Source organism: Grampus griseus (assembly GCF_964374135.1).
Source record: "Grampus griseus genome assembly, chromosome: 20".
Classification (NCBI taxonomy): Eukaryota; Metazoa; Chordata; class Mammalia; order Artiodactyla; family Delphinidae; genus Grampus; species Grampus griseus.
Window position 1 is genome coordinate 54,627,766 of NC_139014.1, and position 26,998 is coordinate 54,654,763.

General features: G+C 36.5%; 1 protein-coding gene across 6 annotated transcripts in view; it reads left to right on the forward strand.

Annotated features, from left to right (window-relative positions):
• NF1 (neurofibromin 1) overlaps positions 1–26,998 on the forward strand; it is a 248,699-nt gene that overhangs the window by 211,846 nt on the left and 9,855 nt on the right. For 4 of the 6 annotated variants that reach the window (XM_082678058.1, XM_082678060.1, XM_082678059.1 and 1 more), the window contains 18 exons: positions 3,472–3,665; positions 5,056–5,196; positions 5,352–5,631; positions 6,113–6,327; positions 6,566–6,627; positions 6,771–6,885; positions 7,419–7,520; positions 8,773–8,913; positions 11,899–12,025; positions 13,760–13,891; positions 14,899–15,034; positions 16,197–16,354; positions 19,605–19,727; positions 20,137–20,267; positions 20,425–20,525; positions 21,805–21,947; positions 22,298–22,344; positions 23,576–23,792. In XM_082678058.1, the coding sequence (XP_082534184.1) occupies positions 3,472–3,665; positions 5,056–5,196; positions 5,352–5,631; positions 6,113–6,327; positions 6,566–6,627; positions 6,771–6,885; positions 7,419–7,520; positions 8,773–8,913; positions 11,899–12,025; positions 13,760–13,891; positions 14,899–15,034; positions 16,197–16,354; positions 19,605–19,727; positions 20,137–20,267; positions 20,425–20,525; positions 21,805–21,947; positions 22,298–22,344; positions 23,576–23,792 (2,565 nt within the window). The remainder of the gene's footprint in view (positions 1–3,471; positions 3,666–5,055; positions 5,197–5,351; positions 5,632–6,112; positions 6,328–6,565; positions 6,628–6,770; positions 6,886–7,418; positions 7,521–8,772; positions 8,914–11,898; positions 12,026–13,759; positions 13,892–14,898; positions 15,035–16,196; positions 16,355–19,604; positions 19,728–20,136; positions 20,268–20,424; positions 20,526–21,804; positions 21,948–22,297; positions 22,345–23,575; positions 23,793–26,998) is intronic. The other 2 variants (XM_082678063.1, XM_082678062.1) reach the window with 2 other exon arrangements.

Here is a 26,998-nt window from a genome sequence, read left to right on the forward strand (position 1 = left end):
TATACTACAAAGCTACAGTAATCAAGACAATATGGTACTGGCACAAAGACAGAAATATAGATCAATGGAACAGGATAGAAAGCCCAGAGATAAACCCACGCACCTATGGTCAACTAATCTATGACAAAGGAGGTAAGGATATACAATGGAGAAAAGACAGTCTCTTCAGTAAGTGGTGCTGGGAAAACTGGACAGCTACATGTAAAAGAATGAAATTAGAACACTCCCTAACACGATACACAAAAACTCAAAATGGATTAGAGACTTAAATGTTAAGACCAGACACTATAAAACTCTTAGAGGAAAACTTAGGAAGAGCACTCGTTGACCTAAATCACAGCAAGATCTTTTTTGATCCACCTCCTAGAATAATGGAAATAAAAACAAAAATAAACAAATGAGACCTAATGAAACTTAAAACCTTTTACAAAACAAAGGAAACTACAAACAAGATGAAATGACAACCCACAGAACGGGAGAAAATATTTGCAAACAAATCAACGGACAAAGGATTAATCTCCAAAATATATAAACAGCTCATGCAGCTCAGTATTAAAAAAACAACCAACCCAATCCAAAAATGGGCAGAAGACCTAAACAGACATTTCTCCAAAGAAGATATACAGATGGCCAAGAAGCACATGAAAAGCTGCTCAACATCACTAATTATTAGAGAAATGCAAATCAAAACTACAGTGAAGTATCACGTCACACCGGTTAGAATGGGCATCATCAGAAAATCTACAAACAACAAATGCTGGAGAGGGTGTGGAGAAAAGGAAACCCTCTTGCACTGTTGGTGGGAATGTAAATTGATACAGCCACTATGGAGAACAGTATGGAGGTTCCTTAAAAAACTAAAAATAGAATTACTATATGACCCAGCAATCCCACTACTGGACATATACCCAGAGAAAAGCATAATTCAAAAAGACACATGCACCCCAGTGTTCATTGCAGCCACATTTACAATAGCCAGGTCATGGAAGCAACCTAAATGCCCATCGACAGATGAATGGATAAAGAAGATGTGGTACATATATACAATGGAATATTACTCGGCCATAAAAAGGAACAAAATTGGGTCGTTTTTAGAGACGTGGTTGGACCTAGAGACTGTTATACAGAGTGAAGTAAGTCAGAAAGAGAAAAACAAATATTGTATATTAATGCATATATGTGGAACCTAGAAAAATGGTACAGATGAACTGGTTTGCAGGGCAGAAATTGAGACACAGATGTAGAGAACAAACGTATGGACACCAAGGGGGGAAAGCGGTGGGGGGAGGGTGGGTGGTGGTGTGATGAATTGGGAGATTGGGATTGATATATGTACACTAATATGTATAAAATGGATAACTAATAAGAACCTGCTGTATAAAAAAATAAAATTCAAAAAAAAGAATATAAAAACTGGGACCATTTAAAAAAGAAAAGGAAGAATAATATCTAGTTGCTTTGTGAGTAAGGACTTACGAAGCAAAAAACTACAGATGGAAACAAAGGAAATGGTGAACAGTTTTTACCATGTAAAACTTCAAAATCTCTAATTAAAAAAAAAAAAGTAAAAGGTAGATTAAAAAAAAAACTTAAGTATGCTTGCAACAGATATGAGAAAAGCGTAATATCTTTATCATGAAAAATTCTTACAGATTAATAAGAAAAATGGATCAACAGTAACATGCTGGTCATACTAAGAAAGAATATGTTTTTAAGAGTTCACTAATAAATTCAAAGAAGTTCAAACTGAAAGAATAGTAAGATAATATATTCAACTATCAAATTGGCAAAGATATTTTTTTAAAAATTCAGTGTCGATGTCTTTGGAATTGTGAACAGGGCAGCTTTTCTAGAAAGCAGTTTTGACATGGATATCAATAACCTTATGGATGTTTATAGCTTTTGGAATCATAATTCCACTTTTTAGAATTTATCCTAAGGAATTAATATTCATATGTTTATCATAGCATTATTTTTTATTTAGGTTTTTTTAATTCAGGTATATCTTATCAATAAAGTGCCCAAATTTTAAAGGAACAGCTTGATTAAGTTTTACATGTGCATACACCACAAAACCATCTCCCAGGTCAAGATACAGGACATTTCCAGCATCCGGAAGGCTCCTCTCAGTCAGTACCTGTCCTCACCAAGAGTAACCAGTATTATGACCTCTGTTGCCATAGATTTATTTTGAACTTCACATAACATTATTTATAATAGCAAAAAATTGAAACAGTCTAAAAGTAGATAATGAAGAACTGACTACTTTGTTGGATCTCCATATGATGAAATAATATGAAGCCATTAAAAACGTTTTTGGTGTGGAATTTCAGTTTGGGAAGATGAAAAAGTTCTGGAGATGGATGGTGGCGATGGTTGCACAACAGTGTGAATGTACTTAATGCCACTGAACTGTACACCTTAAAATGGCAGATTTTATGTTATGTATATTTTAACATAATTAAAAAATGTTTTGGGTGCTCTAGGTGAAGTTATATAGAGGAATTTTTGCATTATTTTTGTATCTTTTTGTAAGTCTGAAGTTATTTCAAAATAAAAAGTTATAAAATGTCTTTGGAGAATTTTTAATGTTGAGTAAATCTCAGTATAATACATAGTGAAAAAAATATTCAGATCATACTACATATATAGCATAACCCTAAATTTTTGTGGAGGAGTTGGGATGGGTTATGTGTATGTATACACACACGTGAATATACATTATCTTTGCATAGATTTGAAAGCCTATGGAGAGATCAAGTGATACACCAATATATTGATATCAGTTTCATTATTGTGGTGATACTTTCCTTTTACCAAACTTCCTGTGATTACCCACATATTCCTTTTACAATTAGAATAAAGCAAGAAAAATTTTAACTAGAAGTTATTGAAAGGGAGAAAAATAAGGACTTCCCTGGTGGTGCAGTGGTTAAGAATCCACCTGTCAATGCATGGGACACTGGTTCGAGCCCTGATCTGGGAAGATCCCAAATGCCGCGGAGCAGCTAAGCCTGTGCGCCACAACTACTGAGCCCACGTGCCACAACTACTGAGGCCCGTGCGCCTAGAGCCCGTGCTCCACAACAAGAGAAGCCACCGCAATGAGAAGCCCACGCACCGCAACCAAGAGTAGCCCCTGCTCGCCACAACCAGAGAAAAGCCCGCGCACAGCAACGAAGACCCAACACAGCCCAAAAAAATAAAATAAATTTATTTTTTTTTAAATGGAAGAAAAATAAAACTTTTCAAAGATTGGCTTAATGACTTTGAAGATTACTTTCTTTAAGGGTTGCTCTCTTTCTTCATCTCTATCTTCAGTCATATATTTGCCAAGTCTCTTTTCTCCAGGTCTGATTCTAGGTAATGGTCTTTATCTTTTACCGTTTTTCCCCCAATCTTTTATTTTAAAATAATTGTTGATGTAATTTTCATGGACCATCTGTGCTAATAGTGTATTTTTTCCCCCAGGTATTGAATTGAAACACCTTTGTTTGGAATACATGACTCCGTGGCTGTCAAATCTAGTACGTTTTTGTAAGCACAATGATGATGCCAAAAGACAAAGAGTTACTGCGATTCTTGATAAGCTGATAACAATGACTATAAACGAGAAACAGATGTATCCATCTATTCAAGCAAAAATATGGGGGAGCCTTGGGCAGGTATTGAGTTTGCTCAAATATTTATCTAGTACCTCCTTGGTGGAGATATTTATCTGATACCCACGTTGTACAAAGCACTAAGCTAGGGATATAGCTGTATAAAAGACAGTCCCCTCTTTCAAAAAGCATGCAGACACCCATCTAATTCTTGATCTGCTTCAGAATTGTTCAAGTCTAATGCATGTCTCAGAGCCAGAGAAACACTAATTATTTTAGCACTCTCCTCCATGGCATAATTACAGTCATCCCACAGAATTCTCAGTGTGTAGAAGCCACAGGTGCTGAGGGCCAACTGTACTATGCCATTTTTTATGTAAGGGACTTGAGCATCCCGGGAATTTGGTATCTGCAGGGAGTCCTGGAACTAGTCTCCAAGGATACCAAGGGATGGCCGCATGTAGAATTTAACTGTAAAAATCTGATGTTGTTTTTAATAAATAGTGCATTAGAGTGGATTCTAGTACCCTATATACCATAGGTGTTAGTAAATGTTTGCTAATGATGTTATTTGGGCCACCTGCTCTCACTTATAGTACCAGCATAAGAATGCCAATATTAAAATAGTATAATGTAACTATTTTTTATCTGACAAGATTTATGCTACCATTTCTTCAAGATAATCATTGAAGGAGGCGATACCCTTACTCAATGCTGTGAATCCTCCAAATAATTTTAAATGACCTTGGAGCCATTTTTGTAGCTCTACAAAACATCTCAGTACTTGATGTCATTCCTGTATTTTAAAATAATTGTACTTTATACTGCTCGTACATACTGTCTTAGAAGAGAACAGAGGTGCTTTAAGAGTGAGTGAAAATAGGACTTCCCTGGTGGCGCAGTGGTTAAGAATCCGCCTGCCAATGCAGGGGACACGGGTTCGATCCCTGGTCTGGGAAGATCCCACATGCCGTGGAGCAGCTAAGCCTGTGCACCACAACTACTGAGCCTGCGCACCTAGATGCCGTGCTCTGCAACAAGAGAAGCCACCGCAATGAGAAGCCCGCACACTGCAACGAGGAGTGGCCCCCGCTCACCGCAACTAGAGAAAGCCTGCCCGTGCGCAGCAGCGAAGACCCAACACAGCCAAATAAATTAATTAATTAAATAAAATAGTAAAAAAAAAAAAAAAGAGTGAAAATAATATATGTAGAGGTTTTAAATTTTTGAATGCCAGTCTCTGAAGGAATTGAGGGAATATTCTCATCCTTTCCTGGATATTTTATGATAAATTATATTTATTGACAGGTCTCTAAATAAAGCCTAGTATTTTGGAGGCCTCAGGTAACATAGAATTTTCATGTTGATTGGGCTACTCCTTGAACTATTTTTAAGTTAAAAATTAAGTTGGCAGAATGGCTAAAACATAAGTTATCTTTTCCTCTTCCACTAGATTACAGACCTCCTTGATGTTGTCCTAGACAGTTTCATCAAAACCAGTGCAACGGGTGGCTTGGGATCAATAAAAGCTGAGGTGATGGCAGATACTGCTGTAGCTTTGGCTTCTGGAAATGTGAAATTGGTTTCAAGCAAGGTAATCCCTTTTCCTTTGCCTTCTGGGCTATGGCTTGATGTGTCTATTTTTATTCTCAGGAGGTCTTTTGTTTTATAACGAGTCATTTTAAACTGAAATTTTTTGTGATAAAACTTTTTAACTCCCATGTTTTTTAAAATTCTGCTTCTTTACAGGTTATTGGAAGGATGTGCAAAATAATTGACAAGACATGCTTATCTCCAACTCCTACTTTAGAGCAACATCTTATGTGGGACGATATTGCTATTCTAGCCCGCTACATGCTGATGCTGTCCTTCAACAATTCCCTGGATGTGGCAGCTCATCTCCCCTACCTCTTCCATGTCGTTACTTTCTTAGTAGCCACAGGGCCGCTCTCCCTTAGAGCTTCCACACATGGATTGGTCATTAATATCATTCACTCTCTGTGTACTTGTTCTCAGCTTCATTTTAGTGGTAAGTTCCAGGAAAGCCATTTGTGTTTCACCAGTTCCTTTCTCCATTTTACACCACTTGACTGGCATAGATTACCTTATTATTTATTACGGTACCTTAATACCAAGCTGCTTAATCAAGCCTATGTTAATGATACGAAATATAATCAAATCAAAAAGAAAAAGAATGAATTACTTGCATTCCATCTCAAGCCATGGCGAAGATATTCTGTGCACGTTTGTCATGTAGACTCTAGTAGTTATCACATAAGCTAAAGGCTCAGCACTGGTTGACAGTGTTGCTTTACTAGCACAAATTTGTACATAAAGGGAGTTAAGTAATGAGCATTACGCTCACGCATCCAGAGGGTTGGTTTAGGGCGCATTGTTATGTAATTTTGATATGATATTCAAATTATCTAAATTCAAAATGAAACATGGCACTTTAGAATTAAAAAAATAGTATCTTTAAAGTCTTTACTTGTTCCTTTTTTCTTTTACAGAAGAGACCAAGCAAGTTTTGAGACTCAGTTTGACAGAGTTCTCATTACCCAAATTTTACCTGCTGTTTGGCATTAGCAAAGTCAAGTCAGCTGCTGTCATTGCCTTCCGCTCCAGCTACCGGGACAGGTCATTCTCTCCTGGCTCCTATGAGAGGGAGACTTTTGCTTTGACATCCTTGGAAACAGTCACAGAAGCTTTGTTGGAGATCATGGAGGTATAGAAGGCAAAATGATAAGAAACTAAGCTCATTTTTAAAAATCCAGTGGTACTGTATAGAAGAAATACTGGTTTATTCTGCTGTTTTGCATTTAATGCTTAAATAAAAACACTCCCATGGAATGTGTTTATTGGTAATATATATGTCACTTGTTTAGTGCCATTATAATAAACATTTTTTAATGTTTCTATAAACATTTATATACATAAATATATTCGGAGTATCTTTTTTTTAGGCATGTATGAGAGATATTCCAACATGCAAGTGGCTGGACCAGTGGACAGAACTAGCTCAAAGGTATGTCCCAAATAAATTTAAGTTGCAAAAGTATGTGTACTGTTGAAACGATAGATACTATTGCATAATCAATATTTTAATTAATTATTTAATATATATAAACACAGAGGTTTTCATAAGCTCTTTGGATCTTTAAATTGCAGATTTGCGTTCCAGTATAATCCATCCCTGCAACCTAGAGCCCTTGTTGTCTTCGGCTGTATCAGCAAACGGGTGTCTCATGGGCAGATAAAGCAGATTATCCGGATCCTCAGCAAGGTACCTCCTCCTCTCCTCCCAGCTATTGCTTGCTCCCAAGTTGTAAAGTATATCTTGAATTTTTCTAAGGGACATTGAAATTTGAATTTCATAAAATATCTTGTATGTTGCTTATTGAATCTTTAAAAAATGGGTTTTGATTACTTTTTTATTGTAATTCTTTGAAGTGAAGAAACCTCTCTCTAGAGAACATATCTTAAAAAGAAAATTAAGTATTTCTTTTGGTAGAAGATACTCTTAACATTTTATTATAAGCATTTAACTAGATGGTAAGACTAGCCTTATATAAAATTATATAATTTGTAATTACCTATAATAATGCCTGATTTCTTATATTAGAATATAATATAGAAATATTTTAAAATAAGAACCCAAATGTGCTTTGAGCTAGCTACCAAAATCACCATAGCACTGGAAATAATTCTCACACTTATTAAATAAGGAATTGTTCCTGAAATAATTCTGAGATTCAGTTTAGGAGTTAATGTTTTATTTCAATGAAAGTAAAATAAAGAATTGTGTTTCCCTAAAAGGCGCTTGAGAGTTGCTTAAAAGGACCTGATACTTACAACAGTCAAGTTCTGATAGAAGCTACAGTAATAGCACTAACCAAGTTACAACCACTTCTTAATAAGGTAATTACTGTGTAGAAAATGAGTGCATTCATTTTGGGTATCAGTGTTAAATGTTATTTTCTTTCAGAATTCAGAAAATAAGATGGATTGAGAAGTTACAAAGAAAGAGATATAGTTAAAGTAGAACTTCCTGCCTTAAGATTTAGTTGTTTGAAGTATTTACGTTAGAGGAAGAATAAGTATGGGCAGTACGTTCTCAAATGCTTGTGTGTTGTCTCATCAGTGCTAAAGGACAGATGGGTATATATTCTTAATTCTTTTATCCAGTAAGTAATAATTGGGCATCTGCTATGTCCCAAGTACTGTTTTAGGTACTAGAGATATATAACTGAACAAAGCCAATAAAATGATCTGCCTTCGTGGAACTTTCATTCTAGGGTGAATGTGGAAGTTGAGGAGTGGCTAGCTAATAAACAAAGTAATTAAAATGCATGATATATTAATTGGTGACCATTATCGTGAAGAAATGTAAAGCTGGGTAAAGTATACCTGATAATCAAAAGTTTGGGTGCTAAATGAAGGTAATGTTTAAAAGGAGTAAGATGATACTAGCCACTGTTTTAGGGTGGTCTGAGATCATCTCAGCTTTGTGACCTCAAGCAGATCATTTAACATCTGGACATCATGTTTCCACATTGATAAAATGAGTAAAATGGACTAGATGATGGCGTAGTATTATCTTCCAACTCTGAAGTTGTATTCTGTGAATTGAGTACAAAGATATGCCAGATTTCAGAGAGATTACTGAGAAATAAATACTTGTATATTCCTGGTATTGAGTCATATGTTCTACAAACATTCTAATCCTAACGTATACAAAATGGTTCTCTCGTCTTCACTGTGAGGGTGAAGGTCATTCTGGCGGTCGTGTGCACAGTGGATTGGAGCAGGGAGAAACTGGAGGCAGAAAGAATCTGCATTTAGAATAAAGAAGGTTGGCATGGCACAGTGTTATTAGCAATAAACAGGCACGAAAGGGACTACTTTGGAAGCATCAACAAAACTTGGTGACCAGGTTTTAGAATCCAAGAATACGGAGCAATCAAAGGAGATGCCAAGGTTCTCAGCCTGGTAACAGTGTCTTTAGTTACACACATGGAATAGAGGAAGAACTTACTGATATATTTACCTTATCCAGAAGAGAAAACATGCATAATTTGTGGGATAACATGATCTGTTTTGTACTGCAGTGTGTTTTGATGAGGCTGCTTGTGGTTCATCTTGCTAACCTGTAGTGCGTCTCCCTTGCCAGGACTCCCCTCTGCATAAAGCCCTCTTTTGGGTAGCTGTGGCCGTGCTGCAGCTCGATGAAGTCAACTTGTATTCAGCAGGCACCGCACTTCTGGAACAAAACCTGCACACCTTAGACAGTCTCCGGATATTCAATGACAAGGTGAATAAGCTTCCACTTGGTATTCCTAAATGCCAAGCACATTAGAGCTCCTCCCTCTTTTCTTGTTGTTATCTTTTAAAATCAGAAGAGGTCCATAACTTAAATATGAATTTCTGTAATGAAACTTATTATGAGTATAGTTCCTTACCAGCTCATAAAAACTGCTTAAACTTTGCATGTTTTTAATATAAAAATAGCAGAAAACAGTATTTGCTCAATATTAGTAAACAGAATAGGTATAAAAATAGTAATAATAATAGCTACCATGCTAGGCCCTATGCTGTCCAATGCACTGTACACTCAGTTGTAATTTCATAACCCAAAGGTAAAGGTTAGCCTTCCCCACCCCCATTTCACTTCACAAAGAAATAATCTGAAAATTAGCTTACTTTTATTGAATTATGGTACTTAATGGAAAATAGGTATAATTAGAAGCAGATAAGGAATTTGGAGAGTCTAAAGGAAGCTTTTGGATACTTAATTGTACTAGTTTTTTGTTTGCTTAATCCCACTTTAAAACATACCATCACCACCCCTCTTAACATTTATCAGCCTTGATTGAGGTTGGATTTTGGTTCACAGAGGATAGTGGAAGGAATATAACAGTAAGAAATTGTATTCCTTTTGTCTTTGGAGAAAAAAAATGGGACGAGTCTAGGAGAAAAGAGAGGAATTTTAAGATAGATGTGTGTATATAACAAGAGATTTGCTTGAAATTAAATTAACAGAGCTTGTGGGTAGAAAGAAACAGAACCAGAGCATGGTTTTAAGTGTGAAGGTACCTCATCTAAAAATTATTTGTTCAGTCTTATGTAGACCCAGAACAGCTGGGGCTCTGGGAAGTATGGAAACAAAATTATAGAGGTAGAAGCTACCTTGAAGTTTATCAGTCAGACCTCCATTTTACAAGATAGAAAAGAACAAAGAAGTCAAGTAACTTGTTCGTGTTTGTACATCTGATGTGGGACTAGAACCTCTCTTTCCTAATCCCCATTGCCGTTTTCTGGGGTGGTCTTGGGACAGTGGTGGTCAGAGAGATAGCTAGCTATTGGCCATTTCTGTGAATATAAGAATAGTCGTAAGTGAAGTGTTTGTCTAGGAATATCTGCCTTGGCATTTTCATTGCCAGAATAGCCCATTAGCAGAAGCTAATATTGCCTCCAGTGCCCCAGGATACTAGGAATCAGAGATAATAAAGCCTGTTAAAAGTCACCAGAATGAACGATGAATAAGGTCTGAGAATCTGTTGTATAACCTGGTGACTGTAGTTGATAACACTGTAGTGTATAATTGAAATTTGCTAAGAGAATAGAACTTAAATGTTCTCACCAAAAAGGGGGATGGGATATGAATATGTGAGGTGATGGATGTGTTTATTAACTTAATGCGGGGAATCCTTTCACAACATGTATGTGAAAGGGTATATATTCATCGTTCAAATCATCACATTGCACACTTTAAATATCTTACAATTTTATTTGTCAGTTATACCTCAATAAAGCTGAAAATACATATATAAATTGAACATATAGTAGGTTAATACTTTATGTAATATTTATGATATTCTGCAATTTGCTTTTTTATTTGACAACATAAAGTGAACATCTTTCTAAGCATGTATATATGCACACACACATAAATGTGTGTGTATATATATACATTTGTATGTGTGTGTATAATTCTTTCTCATGGCTGCAGAGTATTTTACAGTATGCATGAAGCACAGTTTATTCAACCATTTGCCCATTAATGAACATTTGATTTGTTTGTCATCTTTTCTATTATAAAAAATGCTCGAAACATCTCTCTACACTTATTTTATAGACTCATGCTTTTCTTTCTTTGAGATAGAAATCTAGACAGACCTGAACATGACCCTAAATACCTTCAGTTTTTGCTTTAAAAAAATCTCTGTGCATAAGGAAATCACAGGGCTTCTTTTTTTAAAAATGCAAATTCCCGGTCCTTATCACCTCTCATGTTTCTGAGATGGAACGCAGTACTTTCCACCTTTAAACAAGCATCATCAGTGACTTTAAAGCAGGTATTCCTGGTACCACACTTTAGGAAACATTGACGTATGTGCACTGCCATATGTAAAACCGATAGCTGGTGGGAACCTGCTGTATAGTGCAGGAACCTCAGCTCCGTGCTCTGTTTCAACATAGATGGGTGGGGTTGGGGGTGGGGGTGGGGAGGTCCAAGAGGGAGGGGATATATGTATACATATAGCTGATTCACTTCCTTGTACAGCAGAAACTAAAACACTGTAAAGCAACTATACCCCAATTTTTAAAAAATCTTAATTTAGAGGTCAAGTTACACAGTATTTTTGAGTTTCAACTTCCTTGTTTTCCCACACTAGAATGTCACATCCACGAGGGCGAGTAGTTTTTGTCTGTTTAGTTCACTGACTTACTTGCAGAGCCTAGAACCATGCCTGGCACATCAAAACATATAATGAGTATTTGATAAGTAAAAGAATGAATGAATGAATCTGTCAATCTGTAAAGTAGAGCTAATACCTATTACATAGAATTGCTTTAAGGTTTCAATACAATAATGTATCTAACACTTTATACAGCAGGCGCTCAGTAAATATGAACTCTCTTCATTCTGTTGAATTTCCAGTCATCATAGTACACGAAGTGCCAGCTACAGTTCAGTGCATCGTCTTATTGAAAATAACAATAATTTTAGTTTTTAAAAAGTCACCAGGATATGAACTGACAGTCACTGACTTTGCATTGTAAATCAAAGCTGTTTTATCTTCCATCACCTTATTATTTGTATGCTTAACTATCTTGCACGAATTTATTTGCAGTACCTTAAATGTTCTGTGGTTTTCTGTAGTCACCTGAAAATAATTTCTCTCAACCTGAAAGGAGTATTTACCTTGTCACAGCTGTTGAACACAAACAAAAACCAATAAGTGATCCTTCCTGTGTGGACCCCGTCAACCATCTCATGATTATTTTTTAATAGAGTCCAGAGGAAGTATTCATGGCGATCCGGAATCCTCTGGAATGGCACTGCAAACAAATGGATCATTTTGTTGGACTCAATTTCAACTCTAACTTTAACTTCGCACTGGTTGGACACCTCTTAAAAGGTAGAGAAGCCTTATGTCAGAATATTTTTATGAAATGGTGTTGAGAAGCCAGAAGTAACTGAAATGATTGAGTGCTTGAAATGCAAGTGTATGTCTTACTGAGTTATGTTTTGTTCAGTATATATTTCAATAGAGCCTAATTTCCACATCACATATCAAATTTCCTTTAAAAAGCAAAGGAGTTGATTCTTATAAAATTTCTAAGTACTTTCTAATAGCCGTTTTATCAATTAATGCTACTTATTGATAAGTATCTTTTTGATTATCAAAATAAGATAGACTGCAAATCAATAAATGTTATTTGAGTAACTCATGTTAGAAAATGTTATGTTAGAGATTTGACCACAGATTTTCTTAACTTGTTACTAATTTACTGTTGATCAGTCCGATTATCACATACCATAGACCCTCACCCTTCTGGTGCCCCATCCTCCCACCTCCGCATTTCTGTACTGCTTACAGCAGCGACCTCCAGCTCCTCCTCAGAGCCAGCTTGTTCACTCCCTCACCTGACTTTACTCCCTACTGGTGACTTCGCTGAGTGTTAGTTTTGGTTTATCAATGTGGGGCAGTCATGACCCAAGACTGCAGTTAACAGGAACAGCAAATGGGGTGAGTCAGAAGCAAAAACAGTGTAAAGTATGGCCTGGGATAAGGAGCCGGCATGAGTTGCTGGCTTTAGATTTGGCCAAAATTAGAGACTCAAACTAGAGCTTGAATCTGCAGTTTTGTATCAATTTAAATGATTGTTAAGCTTGAGGGATCATAGAGGTTCCTCCAGTTTTTAAGCAAATATATATATATACACCTACCATTGTGAATGTATACATATGATTTCACCACCTTATGAAATTTCTGCAAAAAATATTGACAGTTTTAATCTCTAAAGTGAATAGGCATTGCTCAAAAGATATTACATTTACTACAGGATACCAAGAAGATGGATTGCAACTAGGCTGATAAAATGCTTGTTTATTCTGTATTTCTAAAAGAATACCAAATAATTTCAATGTACAAATCCCCTATTTTAAATGGAGTAGCATTAGTGATTAAAAGTTGTCCAGAGATCAAGCTTACCCTCTAATCAACCGGATTCTTTGGGCTCTGAGAGCTTATACTCCCTATATCATAAGGCTTTTTTCTTTAATTAAAAAAAAATTTAAGGGCTTCCCTGGTGGCGCAGTGGTTGAGAGTCCGCCTGCCGATGCAGGGGACACGGGTTCGTGCCCCGGTCTGGGAGGATCCCACATGCCGCGGAGCGGCTGGGCCTTGAGCCATGGCCACTGAGCCCGCGCGTCCGGAGCCTGTGCTCCGCAACGGGAGAGGCCACAACAGTGAGAGGCCCGCGTACGGCAAAAAAAAAGAAAAAAAATTTAAGTGATAGAACCCTATTTTCAAAGCATATCTTAAGGCAAACTATACTAAATAGGTTTTTAAAAATTCCTTGTGCTGCTTTAGGGAATAGAAGATCTGAAAACACCATCATCTTCTAATTTTCCTCTCCCTGAGGTACCTTTGAGTTCCAGGGAACATTATTCTATTCTATACATTTTTGGTGCTTAATCCTATATGTAATTAATTAACTATTAACATATGTATATATTTTACCTTCCCAAATGGCTATTCCCCTTACATACTTCCTTTCCTTGCAAAGTTGCTAGTCACAGAATAAGAATTCAACAGATACTTGTTGAAAGAATGAATTAACTTCTTGTTTGTTTGTTTTTTTTGTAGGATACAGGCATCCTTCACCTGCCATTGTTGCAAGAACAGTCAGAATTTTGCATACACTACTAACTCTGGTTAATAAACATAGAAATTGTGACAAATTTGAGGTGAATACACAGAGCGTGGCTTACTTGGCAGGTAAAAACACAAAGTAGACAAAATTAATCTTACCACAGTTATATCTAAGGACCATGAAAAAGGTACAGACACCTCTGGGTCCTTCCGCTGGTTGCTTGGCAGGGTAAAGAGCTCACAGTTCAGTCCTGTGATGTTGGTCAAAATTTGGAAAGTTTTGCCAAAACATTTTTCCTTATAAAAGAATTTGCATTAATATGTGAACTGTGTTCCCTTAGTCATCTTTGGTTCAAGACACCACGTGGCTCCCTGTTGTCTGTCATAAAATCTAAAAGCCTCAGCCTAGCATCCTGGGCCCTTAAGCAGCCCTCCTGATTCTGTCCTCTTTCTCCAATTTCATAGGCCTCATTTTTTATTACCTCTCCAAATGGATGGGCTATTTTAAGCTAATCTACTTGCCATCTCCTCGAAGTGCCTTTATGCTTCTTTAATATTCATTTCTGATGCCCTTTGTTTTACCTAGACTGTCTGCCCATCCCCACCATTCCATTATACCATCCCTATCTGCTCTTACCTGATTTGTGATTCTCCTCTCAACAACACTTAGCACTTATGTATAACACAGTTCTTGAACATCGTTGTTTGTTGGAAAGTGCTGATTCCCAGTTTAGCAGACTTCAGTGTGTGGCAACTTTTTTGTTTGAATTATTTGACCTTGGGCAAATCAGTTAACATTTCAGAGTATTTTTCTTTATCTAAGAAATGGACCTTATAGTCCTGCCCTGCCTACATTTTGTGTTTGTTGAGGTCCAGTGTTTATTAAAGCACTTGACTAATATAAGGTGCTATTTGACTCTTTTGTAAGTTTCATGTTTACATGCAGTCTTCCAAAACAGACTGTAAACGCTTTAACATAAACAAGTCTGTCCTAAGTGTTTTATATCCTTAAACTTCATACTCTCATGTTTAATAGCTATTATTCTCTTCAGGAGGTTGCAAGAAGTATAACCTAATGTAAGTCACACTTGTGATTTATTAAATTTTAAAATCTTCCTTCTTTTTCCTTTTAGCTTTACTTACAGTGTCTGAGGAGGTTCGAAGTCGCTGTAGCCTAAAACATAGAAAGTCTCTTCTTCTTACTGATATTTCAATGGAAAATATTCCTATGGATACATATCCCATTCATCACGGTGACCCTAGCTATAGGTAAATGGACTTCTTCTCCCACAATTACATAATTACAATCAGGTTTCAGTATTCCATGCCAATGGAGGCAAGCGGGCAGAGTAATCCAGAAGGTAGTATAGGAGGGACTCTAAAGATAACCTAGGAAGAGTGTGTAAATCAAAACGCATTTTATAAATGTACACTATTTTATGTGTGTTAGTTGAAGGAAAGTTCTTCTAATTGTGCTAATTAGTTAACATTGGTTTGCCTCTTTTTAAGCACAAATCAATTGAATAATGAAAAGAGATGATCTTGAAAGTATCAGATTCCTAGGAAAAGGCCTAGGAAAACCTAATGTGAAATATAAGCAACATTACATGCTTAATGATAGAAAACTAAGCTATACAGATCTGTAAAAAGATACACATGCCAACATATTTATTGTATTTACTCATATCACACTAAAGTTACTAAAAAGTTTTCTATAGTAAAGATTTAGATGTTAAGATAATCAAATTATATCCTGTTGTATGTTGCTTTGAGTGGTATATTTTTCACTAAAACATAGAGAAATTACATGAAAATAGCATCATTTGGAGTTTTTTTATATTTTCTGTTAAACAAAGATACCTTTAAGTTTTAGGTACAGTGTTGAACATGGGAAAATAATCTTGTATTTGTAGTGCTTATATCATTAAATTTATCAACATCCCACTTTTTGATAAAAAGCCCTCAGCAGTTTCCAGCTGAGATGTTAACAATGTATGCAAAAGCTTTCCAGGCATACTTGGCTTTCAGTAGTCTTACTCTTCAGTCATTCCTATGATTATATTTCTTTGAGATATGCCCTTTTTTGTTATGAAAAGGAGAAAGGGAGTTTGACTGTGTTCCCCCTTGGTTTTTAAACCAGGGATACAATTGCTTATTTAGACTTGATTCTCCCTGATTAAAAAAATCAATGCAGTACAGTTCAGTTGAGCATTTGTTGAGTACCTACTGTGTATAAGATGTCATGGCAAGAAAGTGGTTACTTCCTGGGGATAGATTAAGAGTTTGTACCCTAAAGAGCGAGCTTTAAAGTACAGTTTTAAAATTACTTGACCGCTGCCATTGGGAAATATAGTAGCCAATTAGAAGGGCCAGCAGTGGTTGTATTTGTCATCATGTTTATTGATTCTTCTCAATTGTTTTACTCTCTCAGGACACTAAAGGAGAATCAGCCATGGTCCTCTCCCAAAGGTTCTGAAGGGTACCTCGCAGCCAGCTATCCACCTGCGGGCCAGACCAGTCCCCGAGCCAGGAAATCCATGAGTTTGGACATGGGGCAGCCTTCTCAGGCCAACACGAAGAAGTTGCTTGGTTAGTTTATCTAAATTATGTAGAAAGTTTTAGAATTCTTTTCAAAAATGGTCAGATACTTTCACTCCTGGAAAATTATTTGAAGCTGTTCAAGATTATCAAAATCTGTTTTTGATGTAGCAAAGTTTTTGATGCCAATTATGAGAGAGTTTGATAGATCAGTTAAGCCATATCAGTTAAGATAGAGGAATGAGAATGAGATCTTGAAACAGTTTTGGGGGGATTCTTAGACTAAATATTGTGGCTCTACTTGTTTTATTCTGCCTTGGCCAGGCAGAAGGGAAATGAGAGTAAGACATTAGATACTCACAGAAAAGGAAGAGTCTTGCAGCATTCAGATGCAGGGCCTTTAACAATATATTTCCCAAAATTACCCTCTGAAGACAGAATACATCAATAGGCTATGAAACTATAATAATACTATTTGCCATCTTTTCTTTAAAAAGACAAAAAGGTAAGAGTTTTTGATTACTGTATTTTTTTTATTACTGTGAGAAGATAGGGTTCTTGGAAGTTAAAATTGCTCAGTTATATCAACATTTGACCATGAGAAATATACCTGAAATGCTGTGAGACACTTTTTCCCTTTTCAAAAACTGAAGTAAATAATGAGAGAGCCCACTGATCCCACCTCACAACAGATTGAATGCAAAGGTGCTCTTACACAACTTTGGCTAAAGAAGTATAAAATAAATAACCTGCCAATAAACCATGAGACAAGTTGAAACCATGAATGTTAATCACTATTACTAGTCACATAGGACTGTTATCTTTTGCTTATTTATTTTATTTATTTATTTTTGGCTGCATTGGGTCTTTGTTGCTGTGCACAGGCTTTCTCTAGTTGTGGTGAGCGGGGGCTACTCTTCGTTGCTGTGCACAGGCTTCTCATTGCGGTGGCTTCTCTTGTTGCGGAGCACGGGCTCTAGGTGCACGGGCTTCAGTAGTTGCAGCACATGGGCTCAGTAGTTGTGGCACACGGGCTTAGTTGCTCCGCAGCATGTGGGATCTTCCCGGACCAGGGCTCGAACCCGTGTCCCCTGCATTGGCAGGCGGATTCTTAACCACTGCACCACTAGGGAAGTCCCAAGGACTGTTATCTTTTGTTTGAGTTCCTTTCTCTTTATACTTTTCCATAAATAATGTTCTAGGAGTTTCCTGGTTACTTTGTGTTTTGTGATTTTGAGTTTTCATGCCAAGGAAGTTGTAAATGAAAAACTAACTTCAGAGAAAATGCAATATTGAATTCATTCAACCCATGTGATAGACGAAAAAGTTATAGTCTTTGCCCTGGAGGAGCTCATAGTTTGGTGGCTAAGACTTAAAATCAGATGATTGCAACAGCATCCCCAGGTGCCATTAAAGTAAGGAAATTAGGAAAAGCTACAGAGAGGAGGTAACATTTGAACCAGATCTTGAAAATTTAATACATGCTTGCCCCGTAGGCACAGGATAAGGAAGGCATGTATTCAAGAGAGGGGGGGAAATAGCATGAATAAAGCAAAGTCAGGAAAAGCACTTGGGTACGAAATGAGGCTAGAGAAGAATTGCAACTAGTTTGTGGGAGACTTTGTGCCATGTTAAGAGATTTAGCCTTATCACATATCCAGCAGGGATCTTTAAGTAGGGGAGAGACGTTACAAAATTTTATTCTTAGGAAAGGTTTTTGGCTACAGTATGGAGAAATAGGAAGAGTTTTTTCACAAAGGAATCATTTAAGAGATCGTTACAGCAGTCCAAGCAAAAAATGGTGTAGGCCTGCACTAAGGCAGGAGCAGTGGGACAATGGAGAAAAGAAGTCAGGTGTGAGACTTAGTGCCTGGCTGTTTGGGCCAGGTGGGGAGGGAGAAGGCAGTGAAGGATGTCAGAAATTTCTGGCTTCAAAAACTGGCTGGATAGTGATTCCATTCACAGAGATCGACTAATATATTTATAGTACAAGATAAATTTAGGTTGGTTGATGTTATATTTGAGATCCCTTCAGGATTCTTGGCGTGTATATGTAAGAGATAAATGAAAATATACATCTGGAGTTCAGGAAGAGAGAAGCGGACAAGTGGCACATTTAGAATTGATTAGTTCATTATACCACTGAAGCTATGGTAGTGGAAGGAGATTTCCCAGGAAGAATGCAGAGTGTAAAGTAAAAAAGGAAGAATGAGAAAAGTAAGAAAACTAAACGTAGGGAGTGGTGTCCTGATCTCATGCAGTATGAAAGCACGAATTGGTTTTTAGGAAATTTGATATTTTACGTCTGGTCACTAACTGGATGCCTAGCCTTGCGACTTCCGGCTAATCTCGTAACTGCTCATGGCTTCCTCAGTTTACAGGGACAGGAAATGAAGAGGTTGGACTAGATTCTTTTGGGCTGTTAAATTATTTGACCTTGATTTTTATGACTATTGTGAATAATTATTAGTATTAAAACTTGAGGTTAATAGAACATTAAATTTCTCAAGTGTTCAATTGTCATATATAATTATAGTGGCTTCAGTTCTGGCTTTTAAAAAATAATACGGTCAGAAGTATTCCAGATTTGCTCTTAGAGCTGTACCAAGAAGAATAAGAGAAGTTCTTGGAATATAAAGAACAGAAATATATAAGTTCCAAATAATCCAGTTTCAATACTTTTACTTTAAGAGAAAGGTATTTAACATCGATATAATACATGATTAGAGAAACTCAAAGCCAAGTGGGAAACGGTTACTGCTTGCTATTTTTGAAGCATCTCCCAGTGTATCTATTATTTAGTACTTTGAGGCATGCACATCCTTTCTTCAAAGCCTGAAGAAGTAAAATCAAACTTTGATTTTGTCTACTTTTAGAAATTCTTCATAGGTTAATGACTCATTCTTGGCACCAGCAGAATGCCTTAAATTGAAAAAAGGCTGTTCAGACATAGTTGATCTTTGCTACTAAACAGCACATATCTCTGTATTTATTATCAAATATTGTACTTGTTGGTGGAGTTTGGTTTACCTCCAGTGTAGTGCATGTAATCTCATTTTAATTTGGACCAATAAGGCACATCCTGTCCTGAAACAGAATAGCTGTGTGGCCAAAATTCCTTGAGAAGATGGAAAAAAACAGGAAAGGAGAGGAACTCTGCCCCAGGGATATGTTTGAGCTTTCTTTGGGTCCATAAGTGAAAACTTAAACACTTTATGCCCAAACATTTTCTTTTTAGTATGTTCCTATTCACAGACACTGTGGTTAATGAACTTCCATATTCTGTAACTTTTGTTTATAGGAACAAGGAAAAGTTTTGATCACTTGATATCAGACACAAAGGCTCCTAAAAGGCAAGAAATGGAATCAGGGATCACAACACCCCCCAAAATGAGGAGAGTAGCAGAAACTGATTATGAAATGGGTGAGAAACAAAGTTAATAATTAATCTAGATCATTGAAAGTAAGGAGGGAGAGTACATTAAAGCCATATTTGCTTTCCAGACATTTCTTAGTATCATTAGGATAAAATATAGAAACATTTGCTCTTTTTCAAAAGACAAAGACAAGCTATACAGTCCTTAAAATGACAGATATCCTGAAACATGTGTAGAAAGTAATCATACATATGATATACAACATTGTATACAGCTAGCCAGAACTTCTGTATAGGTGAATAGTAATTCTGTATGATATTTATGTTGATTTTTTAAGTGTCTATTAAAAAGCTATCGAATTTTAGAAGTGACATTAAAATCTGTTAGGTGAAATAGTATCTAGTGTGTTATATTTGATTAATATAGCTGATTGTGTTAATCCATATCTTACCACAGAAACTCAAAGGATTTCCTCATCACAACAGCACCCACATTTACGTAAAGTTTCAGTGTCTGAATCAAATGTTCTCTTAGATGAGGAAGTACTTACTGATCCGAAGATCCAAGCACTTCTTCTTACTGTTCTGGTAATATTTTTTGCTTTTTGTGGGGTTTTTTTCCCAGTCTACTCTTAGAAGGCCCTTAAATATTAAAAACATGAAAGGAAGGCCATATTCTGCTTCTCACCAAAACAGGTAACAATTCAGCCACAAAATAAAATGTTTTTTGTTTACTTTTTTGCAGGCTACACTGGTGAAATACACCACAGATGAGTTTGATCAACGAATTCTTTATGAATACTTAGCAGAAGCTAGTGTTGTTTTCCCCAAAGTTTTTCCTGTTGTGTAAGTATCTCCACTTGTGTTTAACTTTTGTATCTGTCTTGAAGTCAAATGTTTATAAAAGCTTAGGAAAAGTATCACCCAGTAGTGTTCACTGGTTGTGGAGAGGGGAACGTGAAGTAGTGTGATAGTGATTTTTAGCTTAGAGACAGTGGGTTTAATGGGACCTAGGACTAGTTTTGGCCTGTCGATCGGGAAAAACATTTTTTTTTTTTTAATTCAAACAGAAAGTCACAAAAATTATAATCATCCTCATCAGTTCACTCAGTCCCATGTAATTAATATTTTTTATCTTGATCTTTTGTTAGCAGTTTTATGAATTCATCAGTTTTCCATTGGAGTTCTGAAAATGCTTATTCATTCAGTTCAGCAGTATAGTCAGTTACCAGAAACCTGTACTTGTCAGAGTGGGAAAAGCATTTTTTTATCTTGTGATTTTCTTACATTGTTCATTGTGATGAGCATTGTTTATTTCCTCACTTAGGAGAAAGCTGTTAGATTGCTATATTTAAATCAGCATACCTGTTCTGTTTTCTTTTTCAGTAAGGCTTTTGTTTTTAACCCACAGCTGAGTGAAAACAAAATTGACTTCTTATTTGGGAGATGAATTTTATTCTCTCTTAAGGGCTAAAATCATATTAGCCTCAAAGTGTTCAAATCTAGATAACCCAAAGAAACTTGGGAAACTCTATTCCTAATCTAGGCCTTCTAGGTAGTATCATTATTTCTTTGTTTTTGTTTAATCTTATTGATAAATTTCAGAATTTTATATACTTGGCTCTTGGTTATTTTTATTAATGGGGTATAGCTGGGTTAGAAATAGTTAATTTCCTCAGAAGTTTGAATTGAATCATATATTCCACCCCCTCCAAGCTAATTTTGCTTTCCTCATTCGATCTGATTCAGCATTTATTAAACACTGATTAATATTAAATTTAGTTTTAACTCCTGGGTACATATCAATAATCAGCAGAAAGAGATGGTGCTAAAGCATGCTGAGTGGCAGACAGAAGCCAGCCTTGTCTTGAGCAAATAGTCACCGTATATAGTTACGCACGGTTATATGACAGTGCCAGTTAGGTGCTTTTACCATGTTTTCCTAATGACTTAAACACAAAAGACAAAACAAAAAAGCAGATACACACGTTCATTAGAGAAAAATTGGAAAAGCACTCATCACCCTTCATTTTTATCATACTGTTCTAGGGAAAAATATTTTCCAGTATATATTTTCACTTAATTTTCCTTTAAAATGTTCCTCTGTTGACTTTTATTTTTTTAGGCACAATTTGTTGGACTCTAAGATCAACACCCTGTTGTCATTGTGCCAAGATCCAAATTTGTTAAATCCAATCCATGGGATTGTGCAAAGTGTGGTGTACCATGAAGAATCCCCACCACAGTACCAAACATCTTACCTGCAAAGTAAATAAACGTATCGGGAGGAGGATGGTTGATGAACTTCAAACATGTGTGCTATTAAAGGATGCACTGGCTGAAGAATTCCTTATGAGGAATAGGCTTGTTCACGCCTCTCTAATATGCCATTTTCTGACTTTCAATTATGTGTTCAGTACAATAAGTGGTTGACAACTTTTTAACTAAAATATGGTTTTATACTGGGTATATTTTCAGTGAGTGTTAGTCTGACACTCATTCTAAAAAAAAAAATGTTTTCACTGTGTGTGTGGGTTTTATATATCATCAACTATATAATTTCTGTTAAGACTGAAAGAGTGTCATGCTTGCTATAAGTAACATTTGATTTGTTGCAGGTTTTGGTTTTAATGGCCTATGGCGGTTTGCAGGACCCTTTTCAAAGGTAAGAAAATATCTTTTTCTCTATTGACAAAATGAAAGTTTTATTTATATTACTGTGCCTGCTTTAAGACAATATGTTGAAAACCAGAATGATTCACAAAAAACACATATGTTATTTTTATTAAAAGTTTTCTACCACAAGATTCTTTCCAAGAGGCAGCACCTTTAATATGTTTATATACTAGCTTTTACCAAAAAAAAAAAAAAATTCAACTAAATTTATGCTTGACTTTTCAGAAACGTATGATAAACCTCTGTAAACTTTCTGCCCTCGGTCCCTCATGTAGTTGATGATCTTAGTGCACACATTTAGGTATCTTGTGATTAGGAAGGAGCATTACATATGTTTAAAATCTACCTCATGACCTGAACTTATGTCAATTAAACCTCAATTTTAAAAATTACATAATGAAAAAGAAATTTACCTCAAGAAAACATTTTTCCTTCCAACCTGCTGCATTAGATTCACTCTTCCCTGAATATATCCCTGAATGTATCCTCATTTGCTCCATTCAGTTTGTTCTTTGATTGGCGTTAGTTGATATAATGCTACATAAATGTGTATTTAATTATTCTCTCTGTATATGGTCTCTCTCCAAATTGATTGAGGTTCCTTGAAGGCAGGACTTCTTTTTCTTCCCCTAGTGCAGTGTTCTAGAGATAGGGGTGCTAAATCAATACGAATTGCATAAACCTTGTTCTAATTTTAACGATTGAGTACTTAGTTTTGTTTCGTTTAGTTATTACTGCATATCTCTTGATATGCAAAGGCTGTCATTTAAAACATGGGCCTGAAGTCACAGAAATAAGTTTAATGCGGGAACTTTTGTAGTTTGATTGCCAGTAACCCTCCGAGCCCTTCACAGTATTTAGTTAGTTGAATCTCTAAATGGCAGCTGGAATGATGCTCCGCTCATTTTCTCAGTTTTGGAAAATAGACTAGACACCATTCCTGATGACTGGATGCTCTCAGAATTAATTCCGTCTTTGTGGTGGCCTTCGGTAGTCACAGGTCCATCTGGAAGCTGTGTTAGCTGAATGAAATTCCCAGGTGTGAGTCCCATGGTAGTCTACATATTATTCCACCCCCTTTTTTTAATGACCTGTAGTACAAAGGAAGAAAAATAGTAAATTAAGCCCAAAACAAAATTTGAATTTATCTTTTTTGGCTTCAAGGGGGATTTACAAGAAAAAAGAACAGAGCTAAAATAATGTCCTATTTTCCATTACAGCAAACACAAATCCCAGACTATGCTGAGCTTATTGTTAAGTTTCTTGATGCCTTGATTGACACGTATTTGCCTGGAATTGATGAAGAAACCAGTGAGGAGTCCCTCCTGACACCCACATCTCCTTATCCTCCTGCAGTGCAGAGCCAGCTTAGTATTACTGCTAACCTTAACCTTTCTAATTCCATGACCTCACTTGCAACTTCCCAGCATTCCCCAGGTCAGTAAATGCAATCTTTATATAAATTTGAGCAATAATATTACTATACCAACATTAGGAATTCCCTTGTTATCAGTTTATAGCAGATTTTGCTCCTTTTTATCATGAAATTCATCTTACATTTCTTCTTTACCTTGTAGCTGATTTGAATTTTGGTTTCTGTAAAGCTGTCTACTTTCAAGCAGTTATACAAAGATAGTGAAGTGTTTAGAGTGTTCACATAGTGTTCCAAGGTTGATAAGTTTTTAGAGTTTAGGCAGGAAGAGTAACCTAAGGTATATAACCCTGTAAGTGAACAGAATTATAATTCCCTTACTAGATATACTAACCATGCCCTAGTGTTTCTGTGTCTCTGATACAGCATACTGGATCCCAAAAATATACAAAATATAGTAGTGCCCCTTTTCCCTGCTGCCAGCAACAACCTGAAAATCTAGGAGTAAATAAACAACCAGACAAAAATGCCAGCTCAAAACAATAACATCTTAAAGCCCATAAGCATATTCCTGACTCTGGAGTCACTCTTAGGTCCAAGTGGGGAAAGTATGCCCATTCAACATGCAACTAAGAGGCAGATAAACTGAGAAATAACTGCTAATAGCTCGGGTGGGGCTGAGATAAACAAGATGGCAGAAATGGCAAACGTACAGAACTCTGGGCTTATTCAGTGACAAAGCGGATGATTTCTTATGAGTCTGGTCAAACCCTGGAGGTGTATTCAATTCATTACAGAACTGACGCCATTGTGTATTTATGATGGCAGTGGGTAATGAAGGAAGCTTCCGTTGTGGTCATGTATTCTTTTCAGAAAGATATCTTTCTAAAGTGGTTAAAAGTAAAAAGGTTTTGTGTTTAAAGTTTCATTATCTGAAAAGTTTACTTATGAAACACCTCATGCTATAAGGAAAAGTTATCAATATTAGACATAGTTAAGTGTTAGCATGGATTTTCTTTTAAAAAGCCAAATGATGTATTATAACTATTTTGTGATGTTCAAGATCCATAAGTAGAATTCCCAGTTTATAATCTCAGTTTTGCATGAATGTTTAAACATATATAGGTTTGAAGGTTCTGAAGAACTTGGCAAATCTAATACCCAATTCATATTATAAACCATTGTATTAAATAACTATATTCATCTATTAAGCTTTGGTCAACAACAAAGCCTTCGTCAGCAGAGGAAACAAATTGTTTGATCCAGCATTTACTTATCAATCACCTTACTGCACCTAGTCAGGTTTTCTCCCCTCCCAAGAAATAAGAGAAATCTGGCCAACTTTTTTTCCCTATATAACTGTGTTTATTTGGCCTCTGTCACCTGTTCCCTAGAACAGTGTTTCTCCAAGTGTGGTCCCAGACCAGCAGCCTCAGCATCATTTAGGAGCTTATTAGAAATGCAAACGCTAGAATCCCACCCCAGACCTCCTGCACAAGAGACTCCAAGAGTGGGGCCCAGCCGGCAATCTGTGTTTAATAAACACCCAGGTGATTCTTATGCACTAGAGTGTGCCTATGATCTTGCCCCATTATCAGCATTTCAACTGTTAAAGCCAGGACAAGCCTTTAAGTTTACTTTCTTCTAGATACTGCAGCCACTGAATTCTTTCCCTCATCACCACTACCCCCTGCCTCCCGCCATAAAATCTTAGCATTTTGGAGCTAGGGGGTACTATAGAGGTAATTTACTTCTAGGCTCACAATGTTGTGTGTGAAGGGGAGACTGAGTTTAGAAGAGCTAAGTGAATTGCTTTATCACACAGTTCTTACCCAGAACCAAGGCCAGTGCTCTTTCTACCACATTCATTGCCTTCCGTATCTGTCATCTTTCTTCCTTCCCTTCCCCTTTTTGTTTCATTTATTTATTTCTGTCTCATTACTTCCATCTGCCTTACCTTAAGTCCACTGCTCCTTTTCTTCTGTAGAGCTCTCTATCGTCTGGGTTAGTCAACCACTGAAGTTAATCACAATTAGAAAATTCGTAGACTGTCTATATTGATCCTCTTGTTTTTAAAGTTTGGTTCATTTTGACCAGTCTTTTGCCTCTTGGGCTACTAAAGTGATGTTAAAGCTGTCAAAATGTTTAGTTGTTTTTACATTGACTTTTTTTTTTAACCCAAACTAATTGTCAGGGGTATTTCTGCCCATCTTTGCCCACTGATGGAGACAATAAAATAATCAGATTAAGAATAAAGGTACTAGTACAAGTTCTTCTGCTAGTTGATTAACTGTTCATGTCCTGTGTTGATTGGACATTAGCCATATCATTTGCTTAGAAAAGTAGTCCTACTCTGTAACCTCTTATTTAGAATCGTTTAGCGAAATCAAAGAATAGCATATGTGGTTTTGGTTACAGTTTTAAACCTACTGTGTCACCTCCAGTAGTTCTCCAAAGATGGCTGCTTGAATAGATGATAACACCCTGGAAACCTCTGACTATTCTCAAAAGAAACTGAAGCTTTAAAAGAATACAATTAATTAAGTAGAATAACGGTGTTTTTCTGTCTCTAAATTGTATGTCCTTTGGTTCACCAGATTATTTTACTACATGTTACTAGAGAAAGAGTTTATCTTTTCATTAGTAACTTTACTCTTCGATGAAACCCATTTGTATCTCTAAACTGTGGGCTCATCTCCATGAAAGGATCCCGATTTATTTATTTACCTAATTATTGTGTTTTTGTCATTTGCTCTTAGGGAATACCTCTTACAAGAGTTAATACTTTGTAACTAGGTATGCTGTTTTATATCTTTAGCTCCTTGTAATCTTACATCCCTATCTCCTCAATTCTTTGTGGATCTGAGTTTGCTGATATCAAAGGGCTAAAAGAAGTGATGAATCTAATCCAGATTCATAACTCACTCCAGCATTTCGGCTTCGCTATTTGGTTGTATAGAAACCAGAATATTTCCCTGTCTCCACTTCCGTCAGCCAAGTCTTAAGCAGAAGTATTTAAAGAAGCCCTGTGTCACTCCCTGAAATGGAGCATAAGTGTGGCTTGCCATCAAATTACCCAACATCAGCCTGCGCTAGTCTACTGAATTTTAAACAGGTGAAAGCTCTGTTTCTTTATGTCAAAAAGCAAAAGTTGCTGATCTGCACACAGCTCAAGCCTTTGCTTCAAACTTTCTCTGTCAGTGCAAGACTTTGCTTTCTAGATCTTTGGTACTTAGCAGGATCTGCCACTAAGCTGTATCTTCTTTTGGTC